General features: G+C 44.0%; 1 protein-coding gene across 3 annotated transcripts in view; it reads right to left on the bottom strand.

Moving 5' to 3' along the window:
- dimt1l (DIM1 dimethyladenosine transferase 1-like (S. cerevisiae)) overlaps positions 1–12818 on the bottom strand; it is a 73882-nt gene extending 61064 nt beyond the window's left edge. For 2 of the 3 annotated variants that reach the window (XM_078549144.1, XM_078549134.1), the window contains exons 1-5: positions 12609–12800; positions 6028–6101; positions 4765–4851; positions 2213–2274; positions 1963–2056 (exon numbers count right to left, since the gene is read on the bottom strand). In XM_078549144.1, coding sequence (XP_078405270.1) covers positions 1963–2056; positions 2213–2274; positions 4765–4851; positions 6028–6101; positions 12609–12672 — 381 coding nt within the window. In that variant the 5' untranslated portion in view covers positions 12673–12800. Of the gene's footprint in view, positions 1–1962; positions 2057–2212; positions 2275–4764; positions 4852–6027; positions 6102–12608 lie in introns of all 3 variants that reach the window. The other variant, XM_078549153.1, reaches the window with a different exon arrangement.
- Positions 12819–13170: the final 352 nt, after the last annotated feature.

The following is a 13170-nucleotide window of genomic DNA, read 5'->3' as shown; positions in this document are numbered from 1 at the left end:
ATTATTTGAAAAAGGGAGGAAGGGATAGACCAGGAAATTACAGGCCAGTCAGTCTAACCTCAGTGTTAGGGAAGTTACTAGAAAGAATTCTGAGGGACAGAATATATCTGCACTTGGGGAGACAAGGATTAATCAGGGATAGTCAGCATGGATTTGTTAAGGAAAGGTCGTGTTTGACAAATTTGATCAAAATTTTTCAGGAGGTAACCAGAAGTGTTGATGAGGGTAATGCATTTGATGTGATCTACATGGACTTTAGCAAGGCTTTTGATAAGGTTCTTCATGGCAGACTGGTCAATAAAGTAAAAGCCCATGGGATCCAAGGCAAAGTGGATCCAAAATTGGCTGAGAGGCAGGAAGGAGGGGGTGATGGTAGAGGGATGTTTCTGTGACTGCAAGTCTGTTTCCAGTGGGGTTCTGTAGGGTTTGGTGCTGGGGCCTTTGCTTTTTGTGGTGTACATAAGTGATTTGGGCTTAAATGTAGGGGATATGATCAAGAAGTTTGTGGATGACACAAAAATTGGTAGGGTGGTAAATAATGAGGAGTATAGCCATAAATTGCAGGAGGATATCAATGGATTGGTCAGATGGGTAGAGCAGTGGCAAATGTAATTCAACCCGGAAAAGTGTGAGGTCTTGGGGAGGGCTAACAAGGCAAGGAATTAGACTATGAATGGTAAGACACTGGAAAGGACTGAAGATCAGAGGGACCTTGGTGTGCATATCCATAGGTCACTAAAGGTAGCAGGGCAGGTAGATAAGGTGATTAAGAAGACATATGGGATACTTGCCTTTATTAGTCGAGGCGTAGAATACAAGAGTAGGGAGGTTATGCTGGAACTGTATAAAACGCTGGTTAGGTCACAACTGGAGTACTGCGTGCAGTTCTGGTCACCACATTATAGGAAGGATGTGATTGCACTGGAGAGGGTGCAGAGGAGATTTACCAGGATGCTGCCTAGGCTGGAGAGTCTGAGCTATGAGGAAAGATTGGATAGGCTGGGGTTGTTTTCCTTGGAGCAACAAAGGTTGAGAGGGGACCTGATAGAAGTGTATAAGATTGAGGGACATAGATAGGGTGGATAGGAAGGCACTTGTCCATTAGTAGAAGGGTAAATAACCAGGAGGCATAGATTTAAGGTAAGAGGTAGAAGCCTAAGAGGGGAGTTGAGGAGAAATTTTTTCACCCAGAGGGTGGTGGGAGTCTGGAACTCACTGCCTGAAAGGGTGGTTGAGTCAGAAACTCTTGTAACATTTAAGAAGTATTTCGATATTCACTTGTGTTGCCTTAGCCTCCGGGGCTATGGGTGAAGTGCTGGAAAATGGGATTCGTGTAGTCAGGTCTTTGTTTACTGGCGCGGACACGATGGGCTGAATGGCCTCCTTCTGTGCTATAGCCGTCAATGAGTCTATTATATGTATTTTCCAGTGTAATTTCTCCATTCCCTCAGGATCCTTGGCTCAAATGTGAGTGTTCTCCCAGTCAGGAATCCATTACTGCAAAGTTAGTTTCATGCTGACTGTTGCTACACTTCAAAAAAAAGTGGGGCCATAATGCAGAATTGAAATTAAGTTTACTACCTCAGCTTGATGCAACATTAAAGTGGAATGTTTTGAAAGCTGAATTTTTGTTTTATTCTATATAACTTGTTGCATAGAATTCCACACTTAAAAGGTCGAGGCTACTTACTAAATTCTGTAACTAAAAGGGGAAGAAAAAAAATCACAAAACTATAAACCATTTACCATGTTCAGGCTGCCCAAACTGCAAACTGATAATTTACCTGTAGATAGCCCTAGAAGGAAACAGCCCAATGTTTTTCACTTCCCCTAAACAGACATTGGAGGCTCCCCTCACTGTGGTTAAGGTAAGGATTGAAATTATGTTGATCCTAATAGTCATCCTGAACATCAACATAATCACCCTACTTATAAGCAAGTTAAAAAGTGTTGCCAAGTTACCTGATATGGTAAGTTTGCTACGCAGGCATCAAAAAATGGCAAGTCTGTCTTCAGCACATCTCCAACCATTATTTGAAGTTTACTTGCCATAGGTCTGAAAAAGAATGTATACAGAAAAGCAACACAAGATTTCAACAGCAAATAGGTGGTCAAAACTAAATTTCAAGCCATTTGCTATACAACAATTGATTTTGTTGATTAAGTCCATTTAGTTTACAGTTAAATTCTGAACAGTATTTATATTACTTACGTTCCCTGAACTCTCTTCTGCAGTTCAGCAACAAGTCTGGTATCAAGTTCACAAGCAATTACCTATTGTGAATACAGAAACCAATTCCACGTTATTGTTTTTGTACTCTAAAACCTACAGAATATCACCCTAGCTTATCTAGAGAAGTTTATCAAGCACGTGATACAGTAATAAGACTGAAGTATGTGAGAGGACGGCAGCACAAGGACTGAACATCTAAGTTTAACTGTTGCTTGGTAGTACAGAACTTGAATATTACTGAAAAGAGAGATATGTTGCCAAAGCTTTTCGTCTTGCACTCATCAGGACAAAGGCAAGAATGCCAAATTTCAAATGATCACAAAAATTTATACTACTAGAGGAAAGAGTGCTTTCAGCAATACTTAAGTTTAAAACAAAACATACATGCATACTTACAAAGCTTCGAAAAACTGACAACACAAAAAAATACAACAGAAAAACAGCCCTGAGTTAAAAAAAATCCTTTGGGCATCAGGACTTTTGTTAGTGAAAAATGGTCCCACCTCTAATATAGAGAGGTGGCGACTGGGCACCAGTAGCAGTATTAAATAGAACAGTGGGGCCTTCCTTAGGAGAAGCAAGCCAGAGGAATTGATTCTGGCCACAACTGTAAACAATGTGAACAGGGGTCCCAAATGCTTCACCTCAAGAAAACAATTAGCAGCAGATTGTAATGACTAATTGTTGGACAAACTTTAAAAATTTCTTCCTTGCTGGTTAAGATTTCTAAGCAGCCCACTAATTGTTTATGGTAAAGATATATTGTTTCTCATCTAGATTCAAACGACTTTCATGAGAATTTTGGTTTAAACAATTTTATAATTTTCTACTGGGCATGAATAGTTTGTTATCTGCCACCAACGCAGATTTAAAAATGTGCACAAGATAGGACCACAAGAGTTGCGATTTGGTTGCAAGTTGTTATATCACTGAAGAAACAGGATTCTGAGTCATGCATGCACAATTCAGTTATACAAGACACATTTGGAGTACTGTGTACAGTACTGGTCTCCTTATTTAAGAAAGGATGTAAATGCGTTAGAAGCAGTTCAGGAAGATTTATTAGACTAATACCAAGAATTGGTGAGTTGTCTTATGAGGAAAGGTTGGACAGGTTAGGTTTGTATCCACTGGAGTTTAGAAGAGTAAAAAGTGACTTGACTGAAACCTTTAAGATCCTGAGGGGTCTTGACAGAGTGGATGTGGAGAGGATGTTTCCTCTTGTGGGAAAATCTAAAACTCGGGGTCGCGTTTTAAAAATAAGGGGTCGCTTATTTAAGACATAGATGAGGAGAATTTTTTTCTCTCAGTCTTTGGAACTCTCTTCTTCAAAAGGCAGTGGAAGCGGAGTCTTTGAATATTTTTAAGGCAGAGCTAAACAGATTCTTGATAAACAAGAAAGGTAGGCAGGTAAGTGGAGTCGAGGTTACAATCAAATCAGCCATGATCTTACTGAATGGTGGAGCAGGCTCAAAGGGCCGAGTGGCCTACTCCTGCTCCAAATTCTTAAGTTCATTCGTATGTACAGACCTACACTGGGTGACTGGAGTTGCCTCCCAGTTCAGATTCATCCACAATGTGAAGATCTAATTCCACTGTAGCATGCACCAATTGTCTTATTTTCAACCAAAACTGCTGAAAACAATTGGCAAGTATGATAAAGGCAGCATTTAAAATTAATTTGCAGAAGCAGTGATTTGTTGTTTGCAGAGCTGCAAGGGTTAAATATTTAACTGAGTTTCAGGAATATTCTGCATCTTAATTTATTCACAACTTTAATAATTTACTCATGACATGGATCTATAATTGATTTGGAAGTAGGAGGCAGGGACTAGGGATAGAGTTTGTTCTTTGATTGGTACCATTTGACAAGCATTGTTCTCCAGGAATCTGTATGACTTGGATGAAGCAACATAAAGTTGTACATCCATGTTTACAGATGACACTAAGTTAGGAGGCACAGTAAGTTTTATGAATAGGAACAGGATGTTGCAAAGGGCATACACAGACTAACTGAGGGGGTCAAACAACTCAGATGGAGTTCAATCAGGGGATCTGAGAAATACATCGTAATATATTCTTAATGATGAGACACTAGGAGTTGTAGAGAAGCAACAGAATCTGGGTGTCCAGACACACAAATCACTAAAAACTGGTGCACATATGAAAAAAGCAATCAGAAAGGTGAATAAATATTGAAGTCTTATCACAAAGAATTGTGCACAAGTGAAGTGTGAAGTGAGCCAGGAAGAAAAACTGAAGGATGTGAGTGATTTAGAAAATCACAGCAGTCTGTTGATGGCAGAAAGAAATAGAAAAATAAGAAAAGCTGGGAATCTAAGTAGCAGCTAGAACAGACACAAGCATGTTTAAAATCAAAAATCAGAAATAGGAGGCTGTAACAAAATATGAATTCCCTAGGAAGTTGTGTGGGAAAAGTGCAATTGAAGCAAAACAGAAATCCACAAAAATGTGATTAAATGTTTATTTGTGTGCAAGAACATTAGTTTGTACTTCAAACTGGCAATTACCTTTTTAGCTTTTTCCAGAAGTTTAACAGTCATGTTACCAGTACCAGGTCCAACTTCCAGAATGACATCTGTTGGTCTAATAGCAGCCTTGATGAATAAAAAAGGTAATAATAATTTATTTAATATGTATTCATTCCATATTGCTATGTATGAATATATAACTGATATTTTATGTGATTTGACTGTGTGCAATAATAAATAAAGTGTCATAGATACTTTCGTATCATAGATTGTCTGTACATACTGGAGAATTCCAGTTTTCCAGGATAGGCCATGTAGATATTTCAACTGACAACCTTAAAAGGAGAATACTACCACAAAAACTACTCAAATGTCATAAATAACTTCACTTCTGCATTATTAAGTATATACTAAGCGTTTCCATCTCTGTACTGAGTCATGTATCTAATATTTAACTGCTAACCAAACCTGCCCCTTTCAGGCACCTGCACAGGTATTCCTTAAAGGAAGTGGTATTAATAGGTCGTGAAGTCAATTACAAGCTAATTATAATTGTTTAAAGTTTCTCTGGACTGTTAAGTTACTTGGCTCCACTTGTTAGCAACGTCTGAAGTAAGGAAAAAACACAATGCGATAGGTTTTTTTTAAACTTTTTTGTGGTGGAGGAGGGGAGAAAGAGAAGAATCCCATGGCATACTGAATTAAAACACTGCTATTTAGGACTCAAATCTAACCCACACGAATGAGATGAGAAGCTCTTCTTCTGACTAGCTGTAGAATCAGTTTGGATAGTCTGACCACTTAAGTGTTTAGGTCAACACAGAATTGTGTATAAATGCTGATCTATCAATCACAAATGTCATAAGGATAGCTACTATGGGAAATAAAAAATTCATACTTTTGCATTAAAGGTGTTCTTCTGAGGCACCAGGAACATTTGTTGTATCTGATCAGTGCAATAACTGACCCAGGAATGCATGGCATTGTTCATGAAAGATTGTGCCATTTTCCAACATGGGCTTCAGATTGGAAGAAAAACAAACCTACACAGCAGCACTTTGCATGGATAATACGTAGGGGTGTATTTACAATGAGAAAGACAAGACATTGAAGAATACTGGAGGCAGATGAACTGGATATTTGCATTTAAAATTTCAATAAACCAAATTTGTAACCCCCTCACCCACCTTTTTTACTGCAGTTAAGAACCATCTATTGCACCTAGAGGTAGGCCAAAATGATAGCTAAACAATACATGATTAGGCTGATTGAGCAACATGACGTAACTACATTGTACTGTACCTTGTCAATGATGCTATTCACAATTAAAGGATTCTTCAGAACATGCTGGCCAATTCCAGTGTTGAACACAATACCTAAGCCAAAATAAAACAGAATTGAAACTGAATTCATAACAAAGCAAAGTTAAAATATTCTCAATTTCACATTTCTAGCACACGGGGGTTTAAGGTAAAACTACACATTAATGTTCCAATGCCTATTATAACATATTTTCAATCTGATCCTTCATACATATTCCGATCTTAATTGGGAGAGGCCAAGTCAATACCAAATCTACCAGAGCTTCAGATAGGCAACGTTACTTTAGTGTGCCTCTTAGGCATAATTTACAAGGGACTTGCAGATGTTATTGGTCCTTTCTTATTGGGAGAATCATAGAACGGTTACAGTACTGGAGGTGGCCATTTGGCACTGGCTCTTTGCAAGAACAATTCGGCTAATCCCACTCTCCGGCCTTTCCCTGAAACCCTGCAAATTTATTATCTTCAGGTGGTATCTAATTTCCTTCTGAAAGTTACAATTGAATCTGCCTCTATCACACTCTCAGGCAGTGCATTCCAGATCCGAATCACTCGCTGCACAAAATAATGTTTTCTCATGTTGCTTTTGCTTCTTTTATCATTCATCTTAAATCTGTGTCCTCCAGTTTTCGATCCCTGAACCAAAGGGAACAGTTTCTCCTTATCTATTTTGTCTAAACTCATGATTTTGAACACCTCTCTCAATCAAATCTCCTCTTAACCTTCTCTAAGGTTTCTCCAATCTATTCTTGTAACTGAAGTCCTTCATCCCTGCAACCATTGCCTCTCTTTGTGCTTCCTACCAAAATGTATCAGTTCACATTTCTCTGCATTAAATTCCATCTGCCATGTGTCTACTCACTCCACCAGCCTATGTCCTCCTGAAGTTTATCAATATCCTTCCTCCCTCTCTTTCTCTTCAAATACCATGCCCTAAGAGGGCATTGGCAACCATGGACTTATATGTTAATCTTGCTCTAGAGGTGCAGTTCATCTTTATTGGTGATAGACTCACAAAGTTTGCAAGGCTCTTTAAATAGATCATTCTTTGTCTACCTGTCTCTTTCAGCGTCGGTATTTCCCATCAGCATCACACTTTCTAAATCATAAGTTCTTAAGTCCAAGAAATTCCAATTGTCTCTTCCTCCTGCTCGCAAAAATAGATATTAGAAATGGGGGCGGGACTCCAGAAACCGGGTCCCATCCGCCATTTTTAAAGGTGTCTGGAGTGAGCACGAGTCCGGAAAAATCCAGCCCGTGGACAGGCAGGTGGACTGCCATGGGCAGATGAAAGTTAATGCTAAGAAGTGTGATTTCTTTTGGTAGGAGAGACAAGGGGCAGAATCGTCCCAGATTTGCACAAAGTGCGGTAAGAGCAGGAAAAAAAGTCGTTTTACTCAATGGTCGCAATGGCGGGTTTTTGCACCATATTGTCCCATTCCCTCCTCATTAATTATGCAGCCACAGGAAACATGCTGGCAGTCGGCCTCGATTTGCCCACCACACTGTTACCTCGCCGCCCCCTCATGCAGGGCACCATATTTAAACTGCAGCCGCGCGCGTACACGGTTTAGTGCATGCAGCCCAGGATGGCTCTGGTGAAGGCAAGGCCCAAAAAGCTAAGAAGAGTGCAGACCCCCCCTGCAATTCAGTGACGCATCAATGGGACGCCTTCTGGATACCTTGGAGGCCAGTTACGATGTCCTCTAACCCCGTTGTGGCCACAGGAGGCCCATCAGTCTCACCACTCCGGCTTGGGAGGCGATAGCAGAGATGGTCAGTGCCAACGCTGCACACAAGAGATCGGCCATCCAGTACAGAAAGAGGATGAATGATCTCATCCATGCTTATCACTCTAAACTCTCACATACAAGGCCATCACACATTCACTGACACCTCACTCACTGCCAGCTCAAGGGACGTCATTACTCACTCTCTCACACACACCCTCACATCTCTATCTGGTCTCATCTCCTCTGCAGACTGCCTCCTCAGCCCTCAACATCTTGAGGCCACTTGCACAGATCAAAATGTGCCCCCACAGACACCCTGGGATATCCCTCCTCCCCAGTGCAGCCCTCACCTTTCAGCCTCTTCCCTTGCCTGACGCCACTTCTCCCCTTCCCCAAACAAGCCCTAGCACTGCAGCCATCGAAAAGCCACCCCCACCTTAGGCTGGTCTGGTATGTAGAGGCCTGCCAGTGAGCTCCCCTAAAAGTGATGTGGTGCTACCTGTAAAGCCTGGCCCTGATAACCGCAAGCGCTGCCCAAAGCAAGGTAGGCAAAGAAACCTCGAAGTCCTGAGCGAAGTGCAGGTCGCCAGGTGCACGCCACTTACGTACAGTTGTGAAGCATGCCAACATGATTAGATGGTGGGGATGATTCCGGCAAGCAGGGCTTATAATGAGATGCTAAAGTAATGGAATTAGGTTCCCGATGTGTGGCTGTGGGAAACGCAGTCAACTTCTGACAGGTAGAGTGAACAATTGCAAACTGGTTTCACAACGGCATGAAACCAATTTTTGGCCCCCCTCCCCCCTCCCTCCTCCTCCATCCTCCATGATGCCGAACGCCAACGGGACCGGAAAATCCTGGCCAATATAAAATAAACGGTACAATACTAAAGGGGGTGCGGGAGCAGAGAAACCCTGGTGTATATGTGCATAAGTCATTGTAGGTGGCAGGACAGGTTGAACAAATGGTTATGGCAAACAGAGTCCTGGGCTTTATGAACAGAGGCAAAGTACAAAAAAAAGGGCGTTATGATGGACCTTTATAAAACATGGTTCAGCCTCAGCTGTAATATTGCATCCAGTTTGGGCATAGCACTTTAGGAAGGATGTGAAGGCATTGGATAGAGTGCAGAAAAATTCACGAGATTGGTTCCAGGGATGAGGAACTTCAGTTATGAAGATAGATTGGGGAAGTTAGGACTGTTTTCCATGGAAAAGGGAAGGCTGAGAGGATATCGGCTAGAGGTATTTAATATCATGAGGGGTCTGGACATAGTAGACTGGGGGAAACTGTTTCCATTGGTGGAAGGATCAAGAGCCAGAGAGCTCTTAAGGTAATTGGCAAAAGAAGCAATGGAGACATGAGGAAAAATATTTTTTCACAGAGCAAGTGGTTAGGATCTGGAATGCACTGCCTGAGAGTGTGGTGGTGGCAGATTCAATCATGGCTTCCAAAAGACATTCCCAATGCGACCTTGCACTGGAATGCGACTTCAATGGAATGCTGAGAGTTTGGTGAGATGAGGGAATCTTAAATCTCTTTCTAAAAGTCTAATATTGTTTATACTTAACTGCAAGTACTGTTTAAATTCTGTCTCATCCAGAGGCTTAAGCAAAGAGATAGAAGCTATCCACTGGCAGCAGCTGTAGATAATTAATTAAAGAAATTAGCTTGAACTGTTTTTCCTGTACCTGGGCTCAGCTAGTCCCTTTGTTTCAGAACATATAAATTCAGACATTCTCAGTGCAATCTCGATGGAAGGTGGTGGTGGTGGTGGTGGTGGTGGTGGGGGGGTGGTGGTGGGGGGGTGGTGGTGGGGGGGTGGTGGTGGGGGGGTGGTGGGGGGGGATGATGGTGGGGGGGGTGGTGGTGGTGGGGGGGGGGGTGGTGGGGGGGGGTGGTGGGGGGGGGGGTGGTGGGGGGGGGGGGGTGATGGGGGATGGGTGGGGGGGATGGTGGGGGGGGGTGGGGGGGATGGGGGGGTGGGGGGGATGGGGGGGTGGGGTGGGGGGGGTGGGGTGGGGGGGGTGGGGGGGGTGGGGTGGGGGGGGTGGGGTGGGGGGGGTGGGGGTGGTGGGGTGGGGGGGGTGGGGTGGGGGGGGTGGTGGGGGGGGTGGTGGTGGGGGGTGGTGGGGGGGGTGGTGGTGGGGGGGGTGGTGGTGGGGGGGTGGTGGTGGTGGTGGGGGGGGTGGTGGTGGTGGTGGTGGGGGGGGTGGTGGTGGGGGGGTGGTGGTGGGGGGGTGGTGGTGGTGGTGGGGGGGGTGGTGGTGGTGGTGGGGGGGGGTGGTGGTGGGGGGGTGGTGGGGGGGGGGTGTGGGGGGTGGTGGGGGGGGGTGGTGGTGGGGGGGGGGGTGGGGGGGGGGTGGTGGGGGGGGGTGGGGGCGGGTGGTGGGGGGGGGGGGGGTGGTGGGGGGGGGGTGGTGGGTGGGGGGGGGTAATCCTTTGCTTTTTTCTAACTAATTAATTAAAACACATTAAGGATGTCAGGACAGGTGATGGCTGCAGCATGTGGGCGCTACTGGATACCAGTCTTACCCAGGGCAAACATGTCTGTAAGTGTCTGTGGTACAAAGAACTTCAGCTCAGAGGCATTGTGCTGGAGGCCGAGCTGCAGATACTGCGACACATCAGGAAAGGGATTGTTATCTGGACACTTTGTACTGGGGGCAGTCACACCCCTCAGGATAGGGTCTTCTGATTTGGAAGGTGGCCAGGGACAGCAGCTTGTGACTGCAGCTGAGGCAGGTAAGGGGACCCAGAGTGCAGGAGTGTCAGCTTCTGCAGTTGTCCAACAGCTTTGAGATTCTTTCTGCTTGTTTGGATGAGAGTGGGGGCTGCAGGGTGGATGAGCTGATTGACAGGAAGCTATTCAAGTGGGGGCAACATAAAGGAACACAGTGGTAGTAGAAGACAGTATAGTAAGGGGGGATTGACACTGTTCTCCGCAGCAAAGAGCGAGAGTCCGGACAGCTGTGTTGCCTGCCTGGTGCCAGGGTTCGGACATCTACTCAGAGCTAGAGAGGAACTTGCAGTGGGAGGGGGAGGATCCAGTTGTTGTGGTCAATGTAGATACCAACAACATAGATAGAACTAGAAAAGAGGTTCTATGCTGAGTGTATGAGGAGCTAGGCTCTAAATAAAAAGCAGAAACTCAAAGGTAACCTGCGCAATGTGCAAATTGGCGTTGGGTACATTAAATGACAGAGATTAAAATGTGGCTCAGACTGGAGTGGGAGAAATGGGTTCCAGCTCCTGGGGTACTGGCACCAGTACTGGGGGAAGTGGGGGCTGTACTGCTGCTACAGTCTACACCCTGAACTGTGCTGGGACTGTGACAGGAAGGGATAGAGAGCACAAATTTAAGAATAAATCAGCAGTTAAGGCTAGATGTTGCAAAAATAATAAAAGGACAAAACTCAAGTCTCTGTATCTGTATGTACATTGCATTCAAAACAAACCAGATGAACTGATAGCACAAAATAAGTGTGATCTGATAGCCATTACAGGGACATAGCTACAGGATGACATAGATTGGGACTTGAATATTGAAGGGTACATGACATTTAGGAAGGACATGAAGTTAGGAAAAGGTGGAGGGTGGCTCTGTTACCTAATGATGGTATTAACACATTAGAAATGGTTGACCTAAGTCCAGGACACCAGGATATAGGAACAATTTGGGTTGAGGTAAGAAATGATAAAGGCAAGAAGTCACTTGTGGGAGTGGTGTACAGGCCCCCTAATTATAACTACACAGTAGGACAGAGTATAAAGGAAGAGATAATGGGAGCTTGTTGGGAAGGTAAGGCGATAATCATGAGGGATTTTAAACTACAGATTGACTGGAAAAATCAGATGGACAAAGGTTGCATAGACGAGGAGTTCATAGAATGTTTTCGGGATAGTTTCTTAGAACAGCACGCTCTGGGGCCAACCAGAGAGCAGGCTATACTAGACCTAGTATTGAGCAATGAGATAGGATTAACAGAACCTTATAGTGAAGGTGCCCATAGGTTGCAGCAACCATTATGTTTGAATTTTGCATTGTTTGAGGGGAAGATAAGTGAGTCCAAGACTAGCATTTTAACTTTATTAAGGGCAGTTATGAGGGCGTGAAAGCAAAGCTAGCTAAAGTGAACTGGCAAATGAGGTTAAGAGTTAGGTCAATAGAGGTTCAGTGGCAGACATTTAAAGGGATATTTCAGAACACACAAGAGTAGATTCATTTAATGAGAAAGAAAAATTCCATGAGGAGGAGCCACCATTTGTGGTTAACTAAAAACGTTAATGAGAGTATCAAACAGCAAAGAATGACAAAAAGATTAATAAGGAGGGAAAAATTAGAGTATGAGAGAAAGCTAGCTAGAAATATAAAGACAGAAAGTAAGAGTTTCTACAGATATTCAAGAAGTTAACAAAGTGAGTGTTGGTTCTATAGAAAGTGTATCTGGGGAATTGATAATGGAAAATAAGGAATGGCAGGTTAATTGAACAGGTACTTTGCATCGGTCTTCACTACAGAGGTTATAATTAACATCCCAGAAATAGCTGCAAATCAGGAAATGGGGGAGATAATCAGGAAAATGACAATCACCAGGGAAGTGGTAGTGAGCAAATTGCTCGAACTGCGAGTTGATAAATCCCCGGGTCCTGATGGACTTCATCCTAGGATCTTACAAGAAGTGGCTAGTGAGGTCGTGGGGTAAGTTTCCTGTGATGTAAACATCTCTCCGCTCAGACGCACTTTAGGTTTTTATTAAAGCGGCAGTTTGGGCCGGCCAGTCACCAGACTCATGCCCTAACCCGAGTGATGGAACCGGGCCTCACCTTGACTTTGTCCCTGTGCCTGTTTGCGCCCTCCATATTTCTTCTCGTTTTTAACTTTGGGCATTTTCAGCGCGAGCCGTTCGGATCGAACGTTCCCGAATTCAAACTTTAAAAACCCAACACAGCTCACAGCGTGCGCCACCGATAAGCAACCACTGCCTCTCAGTGCGCCTGCGCCAAGCGCGCAACGGCTTCTGGGGCTTGTAGTCCTCCAGGTCGGAGCTGAATTGTCTCATGGTGTAGGGTAAACGCAAAATACTGCGCATGCTGGAAATCATACTGTAAGCGCCGGAGGTGGAGATTCTACAATTGCTCGCCATCGACCGTGATTAGTGTCAGAAAACATGATCCGTATAATTTGTTGATCAAGTTACAGCCGAGGTCTCAAACTTTAGTGTAAGGATTTTTGGTCGCTCGGAATGACGAAAAGCGAGTAAAGAGGGAGAGACAAGAGGAGATGCCTTCGCTGAGCCTGCCCTGTTTACCGCCACCTACAGGAACGATAGACACTGAGTCAAGCAGTTTCCAAAGTCGATTTCTACATGTTGGTCAAAGCTGCTCC

Source organism: Cetorhinus maximus, chromosome 1 (genome assembly GCF_964194155.1).
Source record: "Cetorhinus maximus chromosome 1, sCetMax3.hap1.1, whole genome shotgun sequence".
NCBI lineage: Eukaryota > Metazoa > Chordata > Chondrichthyes > Lamniformes > Cetorhinidae > Cetorhinus > Cetorhinus maximus.
The sequence above is the reverse complement of the archived record's forward strand: the minus strand, read 5'-3'. Positions and strand labels throughout refer to the sequence as shown.